This window comes from Pocillopora verrucosa, chromosome 4 (assembly GCF_036669915.1).
Source record: "Pocillopora verrucosa isolate sample1 chromosome 4, ASM3666991v2, whole genome shotgun sequence".
NCBI lineage: Eukaryota > Metazoa > Cnidaria > Anthozoa > Scleractinia > Pocilloporidae > Pocillopora > Pocillopora verrucosa.
Window position 1 is genome coordinate 18305116 of NC_089315.1, and position 23583 is coordinate 18328698.

The following is a 23583-nucleotide window of genomic DNA, read 5'->3' on the forward strand; positions in this document are numbered from 1 at the left end:
TAATGGAAGGGTTGCTTTGGCTGCTTTAAAAATGCCAAGTTTTTTTTATCCCGGCGAGGTCATGAAAACCAATTTTAAATGAGAAAGTCCAATATTGGAACTGAAATGGAGAGTTTCTTCATTATTTATGATAAATAAAGTGACAGCTGCAGGTGCATGTTAAAACATGCATCATTTTTATTAAGAGAAATTTACAAAGAGAAAAAGACTTCCTTCTCCGCAACTCAATGGGCGATATCTGTCATCAATAAGGTGTTACGGTCAGTGGAGTGCTTGCATTCGTAATTGGTCAGTGAACAGTAAAGAGGCACAAAACATATGTTGTACCCTGGCTTCTTCATCGTTGTCTCAGTATCATCTCAAAATGACCAATACCAATTTTAAATGAGAAAGTCCAATATTGGAACTGAAATGGAGAGTTTCTTCATTATTTATGATAAATTAAGTGACAGCTGCAGGTGCATGTTAAAACATGCATCATTTTTATTAAGAGAAATTTACAAAGAGAAAAAGACTTCCTTCTCCGCAACTCAATGGGCGATATCTGTCATCAATAAGGTGTTACGGTCAGTGGAGTGCTTGCATTCGTAATTGGTCAGTGAACAGTAAAGAGGCACAAAACATATGTTGTACCCTGGCTTCTTCATCGTTGTCTCAGTATCATCTCAAAATGACCAATACGTCTTCGTCGTCTTCTGCTGGTGTCAGCCGACTAAACGATACAAATGATGTATATGATGGCACTCAGGTGGAAGGCATTGCATTGTGCAGCGCTTTAACGCTAACATTTATTCTAGTTGTCGTGGGAAACTTACTCACCATAGTTATTTTTGCGAAGAACAAAAATATTCGCAAGAAATATTTGTTTCTAGTCGTCAATATGGCGTTTGCTGATCTGTTCCTAGGAGCTTTGAGTTTACCAGTATACATTTACGATGTCGGGTATGATTTCCACCTATGGACCACGTTCGTTGGAAACTTATGGACCGACAAGACTATCTTGATTTCCTACGTGATCGTTGACACAGCTTTCTCGCAGGCCTCTCTTATTTCTGCAGTGTTCATAACGTGTGAAAGATTTTACGCTATACGTTGGCCGTTTAAGCATCGAACATTATCGACACAAGCATACCACATTGCTATATTTTCAGTGTGGGTACTAGCTCTCCTTATTTCCGCAACCGTGACCGGTTCAAGCCTATTATTTTCTTACAAGGACACTGCGCTTTTTTGGGGGCTATACATTTTGATTCTCATTTTAATTATATGTGGCTGTAATATTAGTATTTGGCAAACGTTTCAAACTGAAAGAGTCGCCACTTCACATCAAGAAAGCCGAGACTTACAAAACAAGCGCTTAACAAAGACTTTGTTAATTGTATCTGGCCTTACTTTACTAGCTTGACTGCCGCTAGTTTTGTTAAACTTACTGATGCATGTTTGGTTCTTCCATGTACCAAGACGATTTTATGATATGGTAAACCTTTTCAACTACTTTAACTCTTTTGTAAATCCAATTTTTTACGCATTAAGAATTGCTGAGTTTCGACGAGCACTGGCTTTATGTTGTACAGGAAGACATGTGCAAGCAGCTGTAGACACAAAGTTTTCTAAAAGAAGGAAAGAGAGGCACAGAACGACCGCTGGGTTTAGTAGTGAAGTGGCTTTCGAACAGGATGTTATGGATACTGAGTTTAGTCGTGAACTGGCTTTCGAACAGAATGTTATGGATACTGAGTTTAGTCGTGAAGAGGCTTTCGAACAGGATGTTCTGGATACTGAGTTTAGTAGTGAACTGGCTTTTGAACAGGATGTTATGGATACCAAACTGTAAAACACATCATTCAAACACTAGCTAGAAACTCGATTAAGACGAAAATAGGTAGAACACGAGCTAAATATTTTATTAATGTCAGGAAGTTGAAGTTAAAAAGCTAACAATGCCTCTAAAATGATGGAAATGACATTGGTAGTGTTAAGTATAATTATTCAAACAAGTGAGACATTAAACATTAAATATTCATCATGATGAATAACTACAATCTTTTCTGCGAAATGAGACATTAAATAAGGCACCATTCTTTCACGTTTCAATTTAAGTATCGAAGAGACGGCCTTGTCTATATAATCACGCCTTTATGTTTCTACTTATGTCAAAGAATGTTATGTATGTGTAGGTAGTAGAGTCTTAAAGTGAGATTATGAGTTTGAGAGTTGATAGCCTGCCGAAGAGGCCTAATGTTTATTATTATTCAAGCGAATGAAAGAAAACACAACTGAGGTGAGCGTGAAGCGCGAGTCACACGTAAGGGGAGCAGGGGCACAAAAAAAAGTTAGTAATTTTTGCGCTTCTTCTCCAGTCTGTCCTAACCCTTGCTTACACCTCATACTCAGAGAGGACTTTCCATTTCTCATTTAAGATATTGGACAATGGCAGAGAAGTAATATAAAACATTGTAATTTGCATGAAAAAGAATCCGTAGAGATAAAGAGTTGGAACAGATGTACCAAATGTGTTTGCACAAGGACTCCATATGGTATAGAGTACGATCACGAAAGAAACAATTCAACAAATAAACTATAAGATTAGTATACGATCACAGATGACGCGATCGAAATGTAGTAAGAACAGGAAAGTGACACACGAGGCAGAGCCGAGGGTGTCATTAATCATGTTCTTACCATATTTAGATATCTTCTGTAATCTATTTCTGTAGACACTCACGGTAACATGGAACATATTTGTCGTTGACTAAAAAGGAAAATGTTGTTAAAGGTGACGTCATCCTTGCGTCTGTCCTCAATCAGTCAATCAATCAATCATCTCAATTAGGTCGGTTAAAGACGGTCAGGCAATACACCAACCACTTACAAAACGTAGAAGTAAAGATTACAAGCTACAAGAAGTACAATACAGAATGAAGTACAATACAGAATGAAAACTATACAAATTGACATGCTCTTATTAAGCTAATGAACTAAGGTCATTCCTAAATTCTGTAAGAGACGTAATATCAGGCATATCAGGGAGGAGCTGATTCCAGTCTTTAGCAGTGCTTGGGAAAAAAGAAAGATTTGAACACGTCTTTCTTACAGTGAGGTTCAAGAAGCTTAAACCTATGGCTACTCCTGATACGAGTCTCATCACTTAAATTTAAAAAGCGGTAATCTTAATGTCAACTAAACCATAAATAACTTTATTCATGAAGATCAAGCGAGATTTTTTTCTCCTTTCTACAAGAGTGCAAAGTACCTCTTTTCTAGCATGGACGTGACGATTGACGACCAGTCATCAGTAATCGTTTGTACAAAAACGGGTTGTTGCTCTTTGCACTTTCTCTAGTCTGACAATAGATATGCCAAAGAATCAATCAAAAATGCATGTATTATTCAGCTTATAGCATCTATATTCATATGCAGTTAATAAAATTTGTAGTGGAAAAAGTAATTCCTACTTATCTTCACACTGAAATGTAAATCTCCTCACTTCAAGGACTCATGCTGACGCATGCGCAATCAAGTATGCGAAATAAAGCGAGGAAATCTCCTAACCAGGAAGGGGAACTGACCTAAAACGAGAGATGTCGAGTATGAACAGAAGAAATCCATTTTTTCAACCTTTGTGAAAGGAAAATGGTGATTACCGTCAGATGGTATTCGATGTATACCAAAATTTTGGCAGGTATTTCTGTTTGAGGTTGTTAGTAAACTTTTCATAAATTAAACGAATATGGAGGGACAGATACTCCAAGCTTTTCAAAAACGTCCTGGAGGCTAGGAAAGTAGACCGAAATAAAACTTTTGACAACTTACACTTTCAATAGTCGCCTTAAAAAGCTTGAATTTACGCAAGTTTCCAGAGGAAAAGTATCCTTAGATAGACTATTTGAACATGTGTCAAAAAAAATGGCATTACATGAAAAAAGTTTCTACTCTCTACCAGTTATCTTGAATAGCACTAATATATCAATAGCTTTCTGAAGGATGAAATTGTTAGGAAGTCAGAGATTGATTGCAGCCTCTCTCTAGGGACTTCGGATATGCGATGCGTCATGATCTTCAAGCTGGAAAAAAATACTCGGTAGGTACTTCCTGGTAATGGGGATGTGCCGCTGGGTGAGGTCGCATTTTTCACGACTGAATTGACTATATCAATAGAGTTACTAGAATGGGGTCGCACATTTCCGGGATTTTAAGGGTAAGAAAATTGCTTTAAGTGGGGGTGTGAAAATGGTAAGATTCAAATGCACCAGAATATTTGTATTGTTGTACCGCAAGTAAAAGTTTCAAACGCACCAAAATGTTTTTAATGTAAATAAAAAATCAAGTGATTTGCATCCTGTTTAAGAAATGAATCAATTCGTTTTAGGATGATCTACTTAACAGGCTTTATAAAGTAGATACATGACCAGTGATAACCATAATGTGACTGACGGTTGGGATCAGGAAAATTACATATGTTCAAAAATGAATACGATTGTGTCTATAATTAGTCACGGAATAGGTTGAGGGGCCAGTGGTACATACTCGGCAAAAATTGACCGAAGTATCCCCCTCCTCTCTCTCTCTCTCTCTCTCTCTCTCTCTATTGTCTTTCCCTTTGGTTTCATCGGAGTTGAAACGAAAATGACTTGAGTATGTCCTCCTACATGTCATCCTCTTACAGACTACAATCAATTTACGACCAGAATGATCAAATCCATACACGTTTTCCGATCGATGGATAGGGTATGCTTATTTTACGACTGGAATTGACTGTAAATGCCATAGACTGGATTGCGTTTTCAATAGAGTTCATATATTGGGGTCACATATTTTCGGGAATTTGGAATGAAGAAAATTTCTGGTAAGTAGGGATTTAAAAATAAGAAGAATCTCGGTTAAATTTTGTTACCGTATCACCAAAAGTGACTAAGATGGGGTCTATAATTGGCTACAGAATAGACTATAATGCGGTAGGGGTTCTGATAGGTCAGCGGCCATACGCAACACAAATTGAGCCTATTTCCAGGTTCCTCTCCCCCCGACCTTAGAACCCGTTACCTTAGGCGGTGCATGTCTATGTACCCTATCTTAGGGTACATAGGGCTCCTCATGAATTAATTTCTGTCAGATTAGGGGATCCCGTTTTAATAGATGTTCCAGCAGTGGAGAAGTGATGTTTTTATTGTAATTAATTTCTTTTTCCACATAATACTGCCTCCCCCCTCACCCCGACTTTGTTTCTGCAGTCGTTGTGGGTCCATTAGTCGACAGTAAATATGATAACAGAATTATATATAAAATAAAAATAAAAATAATAAATCTGTATTGTTTCACTTATTAAGACTACTTTTTACTCAAATAGCCGGAGCAGAATAGAATTGTAAAAATGGAGAGTTACATATAAATATGGTAATGCACAACGAGAGAATATAGAAGACTTTGTATTCTCTTGTACATGGATATATGTTACAAAGATGTCAGACACAAGAAGAGCGTTGACCATCATAAACTGACCTTTCCAGGCTCACCATGCTTCAATTTGCATGATCAAAGAATGTTTACATTACATTACATTATGGGAAACTTAGCTTAACCCTTAAATTCCCAGAAGTGCTCAACATGTAACTTCTCCCTACAATATTCACACATTAAATGAATACCCACTCGTTTAGAGCTCGGGTTATACAGGTTACTATGTGATGGAAAGGTTGCCTCGGCTGCTATAAAAATGTTAAGTTTTTTTTATCCTGGCGAGGTCATCAAACCTATTTTTTTATGAGAAAGTCCAATATTGGAACTGAAATGGAGAGTTTCTTCGATTTTTATGATTGATAATATACATTACTCAGTTCTGATTGGTTAAGATAAATGCAGTTTTCAATTAATTCAGTGCAAAAGAGAGTTTATTCAGTGTAGAAGAGGGTTAATTCAGTGCAAAGAAAGTGACAAATCAGTCATTCTGATTGGTCAATAATCAAAGAAACTCACAGGTAGCTAATCAAATGCGAGCCTTGGATGTCGCAACAAACTTTGAAAATTTGCGAGCGAAACAATGGCCGGTGTTTTAAGTAGGTTTCCTTTGGCCACCACAGCTGAAAAACCGCTCAAACAACGAAAACACTGCAAAAAGCACTGCATTTTGGTTGTCGGTTCGGAAAAAGTGGTTTTTAGAGAAGGGAATTGCCAAGGAAATCGAAAATTACAAGCGGACCCAGCCTAACAATTTGCTCGAGCGATCCAACGCCGAGATTAAAAACAAACATGGTTAAACCTCGGAAACGATGATTCCATTTCATCGAAAGTGATCCAGACACAGACTGAACAATTCCTTGAACTGTTTAGCCGGACTTTGAACTTTTTTGCGCCTTAAAGATGTGAAGATATCATGGCATATTATTGTTTTGATCGTACGCGATTGCTTTGACCGAACGCACGGTTTGAATAAACTATTTTTGCACTTGATGCACGCGCTTTGCTTATGCTTAATTATGATTAGCCATCTCGTAATTTTCCATGTATATTATTAACACGTAATCACATGATTGTTCTCGTGCAATTTGAAATAAACAAGCACTTGTTGATTTTTTCAAAGACCACAAATTGTTAGTCTTTAAAAAAATTTCCTCTTGTTTATTTATTCCAAATTGCACTAAAATTATTTGATTGCCTATACAAATTGAACCGTTGCTCAGTGAAGTGCAGGTTTTGTTTTGTTTTGTTTTGTTTTTTTTTAGGAAAGATTTGAAAAGTTTACATGGTAAAGATCGAGTTCGATATCTAACTGACATCAGCACGGTTTTTAATAACTTTTTCCCATAAGCGGCACTATTGTCTGTGCCGCAAGGCGAAATCCAAACTCAAAGGCCTGCTTGCGGGATAAACAAACGACGGTGAGAGCTCTGCATCTATTTAACAATGGCTCACCCATCAGAACGCGTGCATTTATACAAGCACCGCACTAAGGGTAAATAAACACTTTTAAGTGACAACTGTAGGTCCTTGTCAAAACGTGCACCTGTACCTGTCACATATTACTTTTCAGTAATAACGGCCATAAAGATCATCATTTTTATTAAGAGAAATAAGAAGACAAAGAGATAAAAACTTCCTCCTTCGCAAGAAGCTAGAGTTGCTCGAGGCTACGCCTCGAGCAACTCTTACGCATATTTCAGTCGTGCTCTCCAAACTTCCCGCGTGCTTCATATCTCGATGAACGCACGCTGACGTATGAACCAATTTTTAAGTCACAGTCAGTGGAGTGCTTGCATTCGTAATTGGTCAGTGAACAGTACAGAGTAACACAACATATGTTGCAACCAGGCTTCTTCATCGTTGTCTCAAAATGACCAATACGTCTTCGACGTCTTCTGCTAGTGTCAGCCGACGAAACGATACAAATGATGCATATGATGGTACTCAGGGGGAAGGCATTGCATTGTGCAGCGCTTTAACACTAACATTGATTCTAGTTGTCGTGGGAAACTTACTCACCATAACTATTTTTGCGAAGAACAAAAATATTCGTAAGAACTATTTGTTACTAGTTGTCAACATGGCGTTTGCTGATCTGTTCCTAGGAGCTTTGAGTTTACCAGTATACATTTACGATGTCGGGTATGAGTTCCACCTATGGACCACGTTCGTTGGAAACTTATGGACCCACAAGCCTATCTTAATTCCCTACATGATCATTGACACAGCTTTCTCGCAGGCTTCTCTTATTTCTGCAGTGTTCATAACGTGTGAAAGATTTTACGCCATACGTTGGCCGTTTAAGCATCGAACATTATCGACACAAGCATACCGCATAGCTATTTTCCTAGTGTGGGTACTAGCTTTCCTTATTTCCGCAATCTGGACCGGTTCAAACCTACTATTTTCTTACAAGCACACTATGTTAATTTGGGGGCCATACACTTTGTTTCTAATTTTAATCACATGTGGCTGTAACATTGGTATTTGGAAAAAGTTTCAAACTGAAAGAGTCGCCGCTTCACATCAAGAAAGTCGAGACTTACAAAACAAGCGCTTAACAAAGACTTTGTTAATTGTATCTGGCCTTACTTTACTCGCTTGGCTGCCGCTAGTTTTGTTAAACTTACTCATGTATGTATGGTTTTTCCATGTACCAAAACGATTTTATCATGCGGTAAACCTTTTCAACTACTTCAACTCTTTTGTCAATCCAATTTTTTACGCATTAAGAATTGCTGAGTTTCGACGAGCACTGGCTCTATGTTGTACAGGAAGACATGTGCAAGCAGCTGTAAACACAGAGCTTTCTAAAAGAAGGAAAGAGAGGCACGGAACGACCGCTGAGTTTAGTCGTGAAGTGGCTTTCGAACAGGATGTTATGGATACTGAGTTTAGTCGTGAAGTGGCTTTCGAACAGAGTGTTATGGAGTTTAGTCCTGAACTGGCTTTCGAACAGGATGTTCTGGATACTGAGTTTAGTAGTGAACTGGCTTTTGAACAGGATGTTTTGGATACCAAAATGTAAAACACATCATTCAAACACTAGCTAGAAACTCGATTAAGACGAAAATAGGTAGAACACGAGCTGAATATTTTATTAATGTCAGGAAGTTGAAGTTAAAAACCTAACAATGCCTCTAAAATGATGGAAATGACATTGGTAGTGTTAAGTATAATTATTCAAACAAATGAGACATTAAACATTAAATATTCATCACGATGAATAACCGCAACCTTTTCTGCGAAATGAGACATTGAATAAGGCACCATTCTTTCATGTTTCAATTTAAGTATCGAAGAGACGGCCTTATCTATATAATCACGCCTTTATGTTTCTACTTATGTCAAAGAATGTTATGTATGTGTATGTAATAGAGTCTTAAAAGGAGATTATGAGTTTGGGAGTTGATAGCCTGCCGAAGAGGCCTAATGTTTATTATTATTCAAGCGAATGAAAGAAAACACAACTGAGGTGAGCGTGAAGCGCGAGTCACACGTAAGGGGAGCAGGGGCACAAAAAAAAGTTAGTAATTTTTGCGCTTCTTCTCCAGTCTGTCCTAACCCTTGCTTACACCTCATACTTAGAGAGGACTTTACATTTCTCATTTAAGATATTGGACTATGGCAGAGAAGTAATATAAAACATTGTAATTTGCATGAAAAAGAATCCGTAGAGATAAAGAGTTGGAACAGATGTACCAAATGTGTTTGCACAAGGACTCCATATATGGCATAGAGTACGATCACGAAAGAAACAGTTCAACAAATAAACTATAAGATTATTATACGATCACGGATGACGCGATCGAAATGTGGTAAGAACAGGAAAGTGACACACGAGGCAGAGCCGAGGGTGTCATTAATCATGTTCTTACCACATTTTGACATCTTCTGTAATCTATTTCTGTAGACACTCACGGTAACATGGAACATATTTGTCGTATGATTGAAAAGTAAAATGTTGTTAATGGTGACGCCATCCTTGCGTCTGTCCTCAATCAGCCAATCAATCAATCATCTCAATTAGGTCGATAAAAGACGGTTAGGCAACACACCAACCACTTACAAAATGTAGAAGTAAAAATTGCAAGCTACAAGAAGTACAATACAGAATGAAAAGTTAACTATACAAATTGACGCGCTCTTATTAAGCTAATGAACTAAGGTCATTCCTAAATTCTGTAAGAGACGTAATATTAGGCATATTAGGGAGGAGCTGATTCCAGTCTTTAGCAGTGCTTGGGAAAAAAGGAAGATTTGAACATTTTGATTTGAAGATTTTCTTACAGTGAGGTTCAAGAAGCTTAAACCTATGGGTACTCCTGATACGAGTCTCATCACTTAAATTTAAATAGCGGTAATCTTAATATCAACTAAACCATAAATAATTTTATTCATGAAGATCAAGCGAGATTTTTTCTCCTTTCTACAAGAGTGCAAGTACCTCTTCTAGCATGGACGTGAGGATTGACGACCAGTCATCGATAATCGTTTGTACAAAAACGGGCTGTTGCTCTTTGCACTTTCTCTAGTCTGACAATAGATATGCCAAAGAATCAATCAAAAATGCATGTATTATTCAGCTTATAGCATCTATATTCATATGCAGTTAATAAAATTTGTAGTGGAAAAAGTAATTCCTACTTATCTTCACACTGAAATGTAAATCTCCTCACTTCAAGGACTCACGCTGACGCATGCGCAATGAAGTATGCGAAATAAAGCGAGGAAATCTCCTAACCAGGAAGGGGAATTGACCTAAAACGAGAGATGTCGAGTATAAACAGAAGAAATCAATTTTTTCAACCTGTGTGAAAGAAAAATGGAGATTACCGTCAAATGGTATTCGATATATGCCAAACTTTTGTCAAGTATTTCTGTTTGAGGTTGTTGGTAAACTTTTCATAAATTAAACGAATATGGAGGGACAGATATTCCAAGCTTTTCAAACATGTCCTGGAGGCTAGGAAAGTAGACCGAAATAAAACTTTTGACAACTTACACTTTCAATAGTCGCCTTAAAAAGCTTGAATTTACGCAAGACTATTTGAACATGTGTCAATAAAAAATGGCATTACATGAAAAAAGCTTCTACTCTCTACCAGTTACCCTGAATAGCACGAATATATCAATAGCTTTCTGAAGGATGAAATTGTTAGGAAGTCAGAGATTGATTGCAGCCTCTCTGTAAGGACTTCGGATATGCCATGCGTCATGATCTTCAAGCTGCAAAAAAAATACTCGGTGGGTACTTCCTGGTAATGGGGATGTGCCGCTGGGTGAGGGGGTGAGGTCGCATTTTCACGACTGGATTGACTATATCAATAGAGTTACTAGAATGGGGTCGCACATTTTCGGGATTTTAAGGATAAGAAAATTGCTTTAAGTAGGGATGTGAAAATTGTAAGATTCAAATGCACCATAATATTTGTATTTTTTTTACCTCATGTAAAAGTTCCAAATGCACCAAAATGTTTTTAATGTAGGTAAAAAATCAAGTGATCTGCATCCTGTTTAACAAATGAATCAATTCGTTTTAGGATGATCTACTTTACAGGCTTTATAAAGTAGATGCATAACCAGAAAATGACTAAGTTGGGATCAGGAAAGTTACATATGTTCAAAAATGAATACGATTGTGTCTGTAATTAGTCACGGAATAGGTTGAGAGGCCAGTGGTACATACTCGGTAAAAATTGACCGAAGTATCCCCCTCCTCTCTCTCTCTCTATTGTCTTTCCCTTTGGTTTCATCGGAGTTGAAACGAAAATTACTTTAGTATGTTCTCCTACATGTCATCCTCTTACAGACTACCATCAATTTACGACCAGAATGATCAAATCCATACACGTTTTCCGATCGATGGATAGGGTATGCTTATTTTCACGACTGAGATTGACTGTACATGCCATAGACTGGATTGCGTTTTAAATAGAGTTCATATATTGGGGCACATATTTTCGGGACTTTGGAATGAAGAAAATTTCTAGTAAGTAGGGATTTAAAAATAAGAAGAAGAATCTCGGTTAAATTTTGTTACCGTATCACCAAAAGTGACTAAGATGGGGTCTATAATTGGCTACAGAATAGACTATAATGCGGTAGGGGTTCTGATAGGTCAGCGGCCATACACAACAAAAATTGAGCCTGTTTCCAGGTTCCTCTCCCCCCGACCTTAGAACCCATTACCTTAGGCGGTGCATGTCTATGTACCCTATCTTAGGGTACATAGGGCTCCTCATGAATTAATTTCTGTCAGATTAGGGGATCCCATTCAATAGATGTTCCAGCAGTGGAGAAGTGATGTTTTTATTGTAATCAATTTCTTTTTCCGCATAATACTGCCTCCCACCTCGCCCCGACTTTGTTTCTGCAGTCGTTGTTGGTCCACTAGTCGACTGTAAATATGATAACAGAATTATATATAAAATAAAAATAAAAATAATAAATCTGTATTGTTTCACTTATTAAGACTACTTTTTACTCAAATAGCCGGAGCAGAATAGAATTGTAAAAATGGAGAGTTACATATAAAGATGGTAATGCACAACAAGAGAATATAGAAGACTTTGTATTCTCTTGAGCATGGATATATGTTACAAAGATGTCAGACACAAGAAGAGCGTTGACCATCATAAACTGACCTTTCCAGGCTCACCATGCTTCAATTTGCATGATCAAAGAATGTTTACATTAAGAGATCGGGAAACTTAGCTTAACCCTTAAATTCCCAGAAGTGCTCAACATGTAACTTCTCCCTACAATATCCACACATTAAAGGAATACCCACTTGTTTAGAACGCGGGTTATACAGCTTAGCATATAATGGAAAGGTTGCCTTGGCTGCTATAAAAATGTCAAGTTTTTTTTCTTTTATCCCAGCTAGGTCATCAAACCTATTTTTTTAATGAGAAAGTCCAATATTGGAATTGAAATGTAGAGTTTCTTCAATTTTTATGATTAATAATATACATGAAAAAATTACTCGGTTCTGATTGGTTAAGATAAATGCAGTTTTCAGGTAATTCAGTGCAGAAGAGAGTTAATTCAGAGTAGAAGAGGGTTGATTCAGTGCAAAGAAAATAACAAATCAGGCATTCTGATCGGTCAATAATCAATAATCAAAGAAACTCACAGATTCACAAAATTTACATGATAAAGACCGAGTTGCGACATCTAACGCTCGCTCAAATGCGAGCGTTAGATGTCGCAACAAAATTTGAAAATTTGCGAGCGAAACAATGGCCGGCGTTTTAAGTAGGTTTCCTTTCGCCACCGCAGCTGAAAAACCGCTCAAACAACGAAAACACTGTAAAAAGCACTGCATTTTGGTTGTTGGTTTGGAAAAAGTGGTTTTTAGAGAAGGGAATTGCCAAGGAAATCAAAAATTACAAGCGGACCCAGCTTAACACTTTGCTCGAGCGATCCAACGCCGAGATTAAAAACAAACATGGTTAAACCTCGGAAACGATGATTCCATTTCATCGAAAGTGATTCGGACACAGACTGAACAATTCCTTGAACTGTTTAGCCGGACTTAGAACTTTTTTGCGCCTTAAAGATGTGAAGATATAACTGCATATTATTGTTTTGATCGTACGCGATTAATTTGACCGAACGCACGGTTTGAATAAATTATTATTTTGCACTTGATGCGCGCGCTTTGCTTTTGCTTAATTATGATAGGCAATCTCGTATTTTCCATGTATGTTATTAACACGTAATCACATGATTGTTCTAGTGCAATTTGGAATAAACAAGCACTTGTTAATTTTTGCACAGACCACAAATTTACTCCTACTTGTTTATTCCAAATTGCACTCAAATTCATGTGATTACTTACAGATTGAACCGTTGCTCAGTGAAGTGCATGTTTTGTTTTGTTTAGTTTTTTTAGCAAAGATTTGAAAAATTTACATGATAAAGACCGAGTTCGATACCTAACTGACATCAGCACGGTTTTTAATAACTTTTTCCACTAAGCGGCACTATTGTCTGCGCCGTAAGGCGAAATCCAAACTCAACGGTTTGCTTGCGGGATAAACAAACGACGGTGAGAGCATTTATACAAGCGAATAAAGGGGTAAGTTTCTAAAGAAACTGTGGTGCTGCGTCGGTGGGAGAGTATAGCAGGTAATTTAGTGTTAACAACTGGGTTGAAAACGTAAATTAGCCACCGTAAAGGGTAAAAAAGCTGACGTTTCGAGCGTTAGCCCTTCGTCAATCGCTCTGACGAAGGGCTAACGCTCGAAACGTCAGCTTTTTTACCCTTTACGGTGGCTAATTTACGTTTTCAACCCAGTTGTTAACACTAAATTACCATTTATACAAGCACCCCACTAAGGGTAAATAGACACTTTTAAGAGACAACTGCAGATGCTTGTCAAAACATGCACCCGTAGCTGTCACATATTACTTTTCTGTAATAACGGTCATAAAGATCATCATTTTTATTAAGAGAAATTTTCAAAGAAACCTTCCTATTGTGCACGCTCATGACGTCGGCAAACATATCCTTCGAGAAATAATTTTCCATCGGGTTTAAAATGTTATAAAACAATTGGTTCATACGTCAGCTGTGCGTTCATCGAGATATGAAGCAAGTCACAGTCTTAAGTCACAGTCAGTGGAGCGCTAGCATTCCTAACTGGTCATTGAACAGTACAGAGGAACACAACATATGTTGCAACCAGGCTTGTTCATCGTTGTCTCAAAATGACCAATACGTCTTCGACGTCTTCTGCTAGTGTCAGCCGACGAAACGATACAAATGATGCATATGATGGTACTCAGGGGGTTGGCATTGCGTTGTGCAGCGCTCTAACGCTAACATCTATTCTAGTTGTCGTGGGAAACTTACTCACCCTAACTATTTTTGCGAAAAACAAAAATATTCGCAAGAAATATTTGTTGCTAGTTGTCAATATGGCGTTTGCTGATCTGTTCCTAGGAGCTTTGAGTTTACCAGTATACATTTACGATGTCGGGTATGAGTTCCACCTATGGACCATGTTCATTGGAAACTCATGGACCGACAAGCCTATCTTTATTCCCTACATGATCATTGACTCAGCTTTCTCGCAGGCTTCTCTTATTTCTGCAGTGTTCATAGCGTGTGAAAGATTTTACGCCATACGTTGGCCGTTTAAGCATCGGAACTTATCGACACAAGCATACCGCATTGCCATATTTTCAGTGTGGGTACTAGCTCTCCTTATTTCCGCAACCGTGACCGGTTCAATCCTATTATTTTCTTACAAGTACACTATGTTTTTTTGGGGGCCATACACTTTGATTCTCATTTTAATCACATGTGGCTGTAACATTGGTATTTGGCAAAAGTTTCAAACTGGAAGAGTCGCCGCTTCACATCAAGAAAGCCGAGACTTACAAAACAAGCGCTTAACAAAGACTTTGTTAATTGTATCTGGCCTTACTTTACTAGCTTGGCTGCCGCTAGTTTTGTGAAACTTACTGATGCATGTTTGGTTCTTCCATGTACCAAGACGATTTTATGATATGGTAAACCTTTTCAACTACTTTAACTCCTTTGTCAATCCAATTTTTTACGCTTTAAGAATTGCTGAGTTTCGACGAGCACTGTCTTTATGTTGTACAAGAAGACATGTGCAAGCAGCTGTAGACACAAAGTTTTCTAAAAGAAGGAAAGAGAGGCACAGAACGACCGCTGAGTTTAGTCGTGAAGTGGCTTTCGAACAGAATGTTATGGATACTGAGTTTAGTCGTGAACCGGCTTTCGAACAGGATGTTATGGATACCAAAATGTAAAACACATCATTCAAACACATAATGCTAACTGAGGACTTTCCATTTCTCATTAAAGATATTGGAAAATGGCAGAAAAGTAACATTAAACATTGTAATTTGTATGACAAAGAATCCGTAAGGAGGAAGAGTTAGAACAGATGTACCAAACGTGTTTGCACCAAAGACTCCATGTGGTGTAGGGTAGGATTACGAAAGAAACAGTTCAACAAATAAACTATAAGATTAGTATACGATTACTGTAAGAGAAGTATACGATTACTACAAGATTAGTACACGATCATGTGGAAAGAACAAAAAAGTGACACACGAGGCACAGCCGTGGATGTCATTAATCACGTTCTTACCATATTTTGACATCTTCTGTAATCTATTACTGTAGAGATCCACGGCAACGTGGAATATATTTGTCGTATATGACTAATATATACTCCCTCTAGTCTAACAATACATTATAAAGAAGAACCAATCAAGATGCATGTATCATTCACTTTATCGCCTCGATATTCATATGCAGTTGTTAAAATTTGGAGTGGAAAAGTAATTAAATCTCACTATTTTGAGGACTCACGCTGACGCATGCACAATTAAGTATAGGTAGTGAAGCGATGAAAACTCCAAGGCAGGATGGGGAATTGACTTAGCTAGAATCGAGAGATATCGGGTATAAACAGAAGACATCAATTTTTTGAACGTGTGTGGAAAAAAAAGAAAAAAAAAAAGGTATTACCGTCAGATCATATTCGATATATGCCAAATTTTTTGCAGATATTTATGTTTGAGGTTTTTAGGAAACTCTTCATAAATTAAATGAATATGGAGGGGCAAATGTTCCAGGCTTTTCAAACACGTCCTGGAGGCTAGGAAAGTAGACCGAAATAAAAAATTTTGAAAACTTACACTTTCGGTAGTCGCCTGAAAAAGTCTAGATTCACGGAAGGTTCCACAGAATAGAGATGAAGTAAAAACGATACAAAACCGCCATTTTATGTCACAAGAGTATTTTTTTACATTCTCTTACTGACCACTTAATGTACAAAAGCTCGCGCAAAAATATTACCAACATTGATTTCAGGAGAAAAACATGGAGTAAGTCTTGCTTGAACTGGGAGAATTCTTAGTTTAATATAAGCGACTCCGCTCTGAGTAACCGTTCAATACAGGTGGAAGATAAACAAGTCGCTAGAACTCAGTGAAGGGTGAGCACGACTGCTTAATAGAGGTGACCGCTTAATAGAGTTGAGAAATTACAGTAGTAAAGGAGAACAAATTTCGGGACTTTAAAAACCGACCGTTACATACAGGTTGACCGCTAAATACGGTGCCGCGTCATAAATGTAGGTTTGACTGTACTTGGCTTTCCAAATTCAGCCTGAGACGCTTCAAAGCTAACGGTTGAAGAATAATTCAACCGAGGGAGGATTTTAACGACCTGAAGAGGCTAAAAAGGAAAAAATAACACAGCACTTCAGTGCAATGCAATTGAGATTTTTTGGCAAAGATGCGCTTAGAATTTGATTGTAGAGCGTTGATTTTCTTCCCAGAATTTCCGCAGCATCGAGTATTTCTTTCTTTTTTGCGCCTATGTCTGTTGACCCACGCAACGGATATTGCTGGGAATGAAGGACTACTCGACGATTTAGGTTGGTCTTCTATATTATAAAGGTGGTAACCTGAGGCTGTATGCTTCCATCAGTTTCTTTTGTGCTTAATTTCGTAGAAACTCTCATTGATAGGTGAGTCTTTTGGTAAAGGGGTTCAGTTTCAACTACTACAACTAAGAAACTATGGTTCTGAGGGAGGGGGGGAAAGAATTACATGATAATTTGGTTTTAGCAACTGAGTTGATCATGTGAATTGGCCACCATAGAGAATTTGTAAAGCTGACGTTCCGAACGTAACGTTAGCTGTTGTTCAGAGCGAAATGAGTTTAGTAGTAGGCAGGCAAGTGGGGAAATTTTCAGACTTTCCGGTCAGAGATACAGGTATAGGAGGAAGTGGAACCGCTTTACAGCGCTGTAGGACCTTATGACCTTTTGATTCTTTCTGATGCTCGCTGGTTCTCCTGAGATAGAGGACAACTAAACTATTAAGCAGACAGATATTCTGAATACTCCTACATTTGCTCTTTGTACGTAAATATGTTGTTTTCATATTTCACATTTACCCCTGAACACCAGTCTTTTCAATGATGGAGGGTGGAGAATTTGGAGGGGGATCACATGGTTTTAACGGGAAGTGGAGGGGGGTCAGTCGTCAGCAACAAAGTTATAAGGGGGAGGGGGGACTACAGAAAGTAATTAATTTTCCATTTCATTATTTGTTTCAGAAATGTAATAAGAATATTCAAAGAAATAAAGTAGAAGTTGCTATCTCGATTTAACAGGAAATTCTTGTCACTAATTTACAAGGAAATGTGTAGTAGTTAGTATGTAATGGAAGGGTTGCCTCGGCTGCTTTAAAAATGACAAGTTTTTTTTATCCCGGCGAGGTCATGAAAACCAATTTTAGATGAGAAAGTCCAATATTGGAACTGAAATGAAGAGTTTCTTCATTATTTATGATAAATTGAACCGTTGTTCATTGAAGTCCAGGTTTTTTTTTTTTTTAGCAAAGATTTGAAAAGTTTAAATGATAAAGACCGAGTTCGACATCTAACTGAGATCAGCACGGTTTTTAAAAACTTTTCCCCATAAGCGGCACCCTTGTCTGTACTGTAAAGCGAAACCCAAACACAAAGCCTGTTTGCATGATAAACAAACAGCAGTGAGAGCTCTTCATCTATGTAACAATGGCTCACCAATCAGAACGCGAACACTTATACAGGCACCGCACTGAAGGAAAATAAACACTTTAAGTGACAGCTGCAGGTGCATGTTAAAACATGCATAATTTTTATTAAGAGAAATTTACAAAGAGAAAAAAACTTCCTCCTCCGCAACTCAATGGGCGATATCTGTCATCAATAAGGTGTCACAGTCAGTGGAGTGCTTGCATTCGTAATTGGTCAGTGAACAGTAAAGAGGCACAAAACATATGTTGTACCCTGGCTTCTTCATCGTTGTCTCAGTATCATCTCAAAATGAACAAAACGTCTTCGTCGTCTTCTGCTGATGTCAGCCGGCGAAACGACACAAATGATGCATATGATCGCACTCAGGTGGAAGGCATTGCATTGTGCAGCGCTTTAACGCTAACATTTATTCTAGTTGTCGTGGGAAACTTACTCACCATAGTTATTTTTGCGAAGAACAAAAATATTCGCAAGAAATATTTGTTTCTAGTCGTCAATATGGCGTTTGCTGATCTGTTCCTAGGAGCTTTGAGTTTACCAGTATACATTTACGATGTCGGGTATGAGTTCCGCCTATGGACCATGTTCGTTGGAAACTTATGGACCAACAAGCCTATCTTAATTCCCTACATGATCGTTGACACAGCTTTCTCACAGGCCCCTATTATTTCTGCAGTGTTCATAACGTGTGAAAGATTTTACGCCATACGTTGGCCTTTTAAGCATCGAACATTATCGACACAAGCATATCGCATTGCTATATTTTCAGTGTGGGCACTAGCTCTCCTTATTTCTGCAATGTGGACCGGTTCAAACCTGTTGTTTTCTTACAAGCACACTCTGGGTTTTTGGGGGCCATACACTTTGATTCTCATTTTAATCACATGTGGCTGTAACATTGGTATTTGGCAAAAGTTTCAAACTGAAAGAGTCGCCGCTTCACATCAAGAAAGCCGAGACTTACAAAACAAGCGCTTAACAAAGACTTTGTTAATTGTATCTGGCCTTACTTTACTCGCTTGGCTGCCGTTAGTTTTGTTAAACTTTCTAATGTTTGTTTGGGTTTTCCATGTACCAAGACGATTTTATGATATGGTAAACCTTTTCAACTACTTTAACTCCTTTGTCAATCCAATTTTTTACGCATTAAGAATTGCTGAGTTTCGACGAGTGCTGGCTTTATGTTGTACAGGAAGACATGTACAAGCAGCTGTAAACACAAAGCTTTCTAAAAGAAGGAAAGAGAGGCACAGAACGACCGCTGAGTTTAGTGATGACCTGGCTTTCGAACAGAATGTTCTGGATACCAAACTGTAAAACATATAATTCAAACACTAGCTGGAACTCGATTACAATGAAATAGGTAGAACACGAGCTATATTGTAATGTCAGGAAGTCGAAGTTAAAAACCTATTAATGCCTCTCAAATGATGGAAATGACAGCAGTAGTGTTAAGTAAAAATTGTTCAAATAAATGAGACATATAATAAGGCACTATTCGCCCACATTTTAGTCGGCAATACATGATAGGATAAGAACTGTGTCTTAGTTGACAACTTCCAGGGTCATTACCGGTCAGGTATATTTCCTAAAGTAACCAGAACTTCAGAAACAGCAAAAAAGGAAGAAAAATGACTCTTTGAAAAAATAATTCCTACTTATATTTACATTGAAATGTAAATCTCACCATTTCAAGGACTCACGCTGACGCATGTGCATTACGTATAGGTAGTGAAGAGATGAAAACTCCTAAGCTGGATGGGGAATTGACCTAGCTAGAATCGACAGATGTTGGGTTTAAACAGAAGACATCAATTTTTTGAACGTGTGAGAAAAAAAAGTTATTGCCGTCAGATGATATTCTACATATACCAAATTTTTGGCAGGTATTTATCTTTGAGATTTTTAGGAAACTTTTCATAAATTAAACGAATACGGAGGGACAGATGTTCCAAGCTTTTCGAACACGTCCTGGAGGCTAGGAAAGTAGACCGAAATAAAACTTTTGACAACTTACACTTTCAATAGTTGCTTGAAAAAGCTTGAATTTACGGAAGGTTCCAGAGGAAATATATCCTTAGATAAACTATTTGAACATGTGTCAATAAAAAATAGCATTACAGGAAGACAGTTTCTACTCTCTACCCGTTACCCTAAATAGCACGAATATATCAATAGCTTTCTGACGGATGAAACTGTCAGCAAGTTAGAGATTGATTGGAGACCGTCAAGAAAAGCAGTTGGTAATACAGTCAAACCTGTATATAACGGGGTATGGCGGATTGACCGCTTAAATCAGGTTGACCGCTTAAATACAGGCTCCACAGAATAGAGATGTTATAAAAAACGATAAAAAAAACCCCATTTTATGTCATAAGTGACAACCAAGAGAATATTTTTACATTCTTTTGCTGACCACTTCATGTAAAAAACTTGCGCAAAAATATTACCAACATTGATTTCGGGGGAAATAAATGGATTAAATTTTGCTTGAAAGAGAATTCTTCGCTTAGTTTGAGCTGTACGGTTCCGCTCTCAGTGACCATTCCATACAAGTGGAAAATAGTACAAACAAGCCGCAAGGACTCAGGGAAGGGTGAGCACGACCGCTAAATGGAGGTGACCGCTTAAGAGAGTTGAGAAATTACAGTAGTAAAGGGCAACAAATTTCGGGACTTTGAAAACCGACCGTTAGATACAGGGTGACCGCTTAATACGGTGCCGCGTAATACATGCAGGTTGGACTGTACAGGGTTTTCCAAATTCAGCTTGAGACGCTTCAAAGCTAACGGTTGAAGAATAATTCAGCCGAGGGAGGATTTTAACGACCTGAAGACGCTAAAAAAGGGAAAAATAACACAGCACTTCAGTGCAATGCAATTGACATCTTTTGGCAAAGATGCGCTTAAAATTTGATTGTAGAGCGTTGATTTTCTTCCCAGAATTTCCGCAGCATCGAGTATTTTTATATTGCGCCTACATCTGTTGACTCACGCAACGGATATCGCTGAGAATGAGAGACTCCTGACGACTTAGGTCGGTCTTCTGTGTCATAAAGATGGCAACCAATGGCCAACTTAACTTCGTAGAAACTCTCACCGATAGGTGAGTTTTTGGGTAAAGGGGTCGGTTTCAGTTTCTAAAGAAACTATGGTTCCGGGAGGGGGGGGGGAGAAATTACATGATAATTTGGTTTTAGCAACTGAGTTGATCATGTGAATTGGCCACCATAGAGAATTTGTAAAGCTGACGTTCCGAACGTAACGTCAGCTGTTGTTCAGAGCGAAATGATTTAAGTAGTAGGCATGCAGGTGGGAAATTTTCAGACTTTCCGGTCAGAGATACAGGCATAGGAGGAAATGGAACCGCTTCACAGTGCTGTATGACCTTATGACCTTTTGATTCTTTCTGATGCTCGCTGGTTCTCCTGAGATAGAGGACATTCCTCACAACTAAACTATTAAAGGTTTATATTGACAGATATTCTGAATACTCCTACATTTGCTCTTTGTACGTAAATATGTTGTTTTCATATTTCACATTTACCCCTGAACACCAGTCTTTTCAATGATGGAGGGTGGAGAATTTGGAGGGGGATCACATGGTTTATCGGGCAGTGGAGGGGGATCAGTCGTCAGCAACAAAGTTATAAAGGGGGGAGGGGGGACTACAGAAAGTAAATAATTTTCCATTTCATTATTCGTTTCCCGTTGTTTCTTTCACTTTTAACTGTAATGATTAAAGGTTCCGAATGAAGAGCAGCAGATCTGTTTGTAAAGCTTGAACTTTGAAGTTAGACAACGTAAATTGATTGCTCTCGACTTTTCGGATAGTCAATGCAAATTCAACATCAACCAGTAATCGAATATAATGCACAACTCACGTCACTGTGTGACCTCATATCCTCTCCAAAAGGACACTGTCACTCAATCAATCAATGATTGCATATAAACAAGTTATACATATTTTCTTATTTCTCTTACCAACCAATTTACTTCGAACATCTTAATTAAAAAGAGCAATATGACATTACATATTTACTGGATCTTTTACCAAAATAAATGGACGTGATTTGCATAGTTCTTTTAAGCGATAATAGTGCCGTAAAACCAGACTAATATCTTCGACACATCACACTCAAGAATTTAATATTTATTTATTAGCTGTTCGGCACTTGGGAGATATATTCCGACAAACAAAATACAAACAATGATTACGGTTACACATTTCATTAGATTTCATCTGTTTTATTACTTTAATCGCAGAAAATACGATCGGGAAAGGATTATGCCGACAGAAACATCTGCAATTATTTTACCATAAACTTTTGCTGAAAACTTTCCCTTTATAAATGTACATATTTTGTAAATTTCTGGTATTGATGTTGTCCGTTTTCAAAGTGGTTCTTTAAAATTTGGAAGCTGCGCTCATATTTTGCAGATATTTTAGTATGTGTTGTGCACACTTGAAGAGGAAATAAATAGGATTAACATTGCTCAAATTTGGACAATTTCGTGTCCAATTTAAACTTAAATGACTTTGGTAACCACTTGAATCAAACGGAAATAATGGTTTTATGACAAAGGACCGACTTTAAATAAGAGGTTACAGAATATGTTTGGAGGATGTTATTTTCCAAATTTTAATGTCTCTTTTCACGGCTGAACTCAAAGTTGGATGAGTTAGCCTCTGCAGGGACTTTGGATGTGCGATGCGTCATGATCTTCATGCTGGAAAAAAAATACCCGGTGGGTACTTCTTGGTAATGGGGATGTGCCGCTGGATGAGGTCGCATTTTTCACGACTGGATTGACTATATCAATAGAGTTACTGGAATGGGGTCGCACATTTTCGGGATTTTAAGAGCAAGAAAATGGCCGTTTTTATGCTAGAGACGTTAAAGTTGTCTAAGACGTTAAAGTCGTCTCGAGACGACTTTAACGTCTTAGACAACTTTAACGTCTCTAGCATAAAAACGGCCAGTAGCTTTAAATAAGGATGTGAAAATGGTAAGAACCAAATGTACCAGAATATTTGTATTGTTGTACCGCAGGTAAAAGTTTCAAATGCTCCAAAATGTTTTTAATATAGGTAAAAAATCAAGTGATCTGCATCAAGTTTAACAAATAGATCAATTCGTTTTAGGATGATCTACTTAACAGCCTTTATAAAATGATACATAACCGATAATCGGCCATGGAATAGTTTGAGAGGCCAGTGGTACATACTCAGTAAAATTTCAAACCAAGACCCACACTCGTTTTCAAACTTGGTCTCTAAAAGTTGAACTTGGTTAGCGCTAAGCATAAGTCAAAGCCAAAGACAAACTGGAAATTTCCCTTAAAAATTCAGCTCGAATGACACAATTTAATATTATTGTCTTTCCCTTTGGTTCCATCAGAGTTAAAACGAAAATGACTTTGGTATGTCATCTGAAATGTCATCCTCTTGCAGACTACCATCAATTTACAACCAGAATGATCGAATCCATACACGTTTTCCGATCGACGGATAGGGCATACCTATTTTTCACGCCTGGAGTT

The 23583-nt window shown here is 37.9% G+C and overlaps 2 protein-coding genes and 2 pseudogenes across 2 annotated transcripts; all 4 read left to right on the plus strand.

The window, feature by feature from the left end:
- The first annotated feature begins 670 nt into the window (after positions 1–670).
- LOC136280340 (adenosine receptor A3-like) lies at positions 671–1834 on the plus strand (annotated as a pseudogene).
- A 5493-nt stretch (positions 1835–7327) lies between these two features.
- On the plus strand, positions 7328–8485 carry LOC131769154 (adenosine receptor A3-like). The gene has a single exon (XM_059084900.2). It carries the CDS (start codon positions 7328–7330, stop codon positions 8483–8485), a length of 1158 nt encoding a protein of 385 aa, XP_058940883.2.
- A 5690-nt stretch (positions 8486–14175) lies between these two features.
- Positions 14176–15249, plus strand: LOC136280341 (adenosine receptor A3-like; annotated as a pseudogene).
- A 3079-nt stretch (positions 15250–18328) lies between these two features.
- Positions 18329–19357, plus strand: LOC131796609 (adenosine receptor A3-like). Its single transcript, XM_059114205.2, has one exon. The coding sequence runs from the start codon at positions 18329–18331 to the stop codon at positions 19355–19357; it is 1029 nt and encodes a 342-aa protein (XP_058970188.2).
- The last annotated feature ends 4226 nt before the right edge of the window (positions 19358–23583 follow it).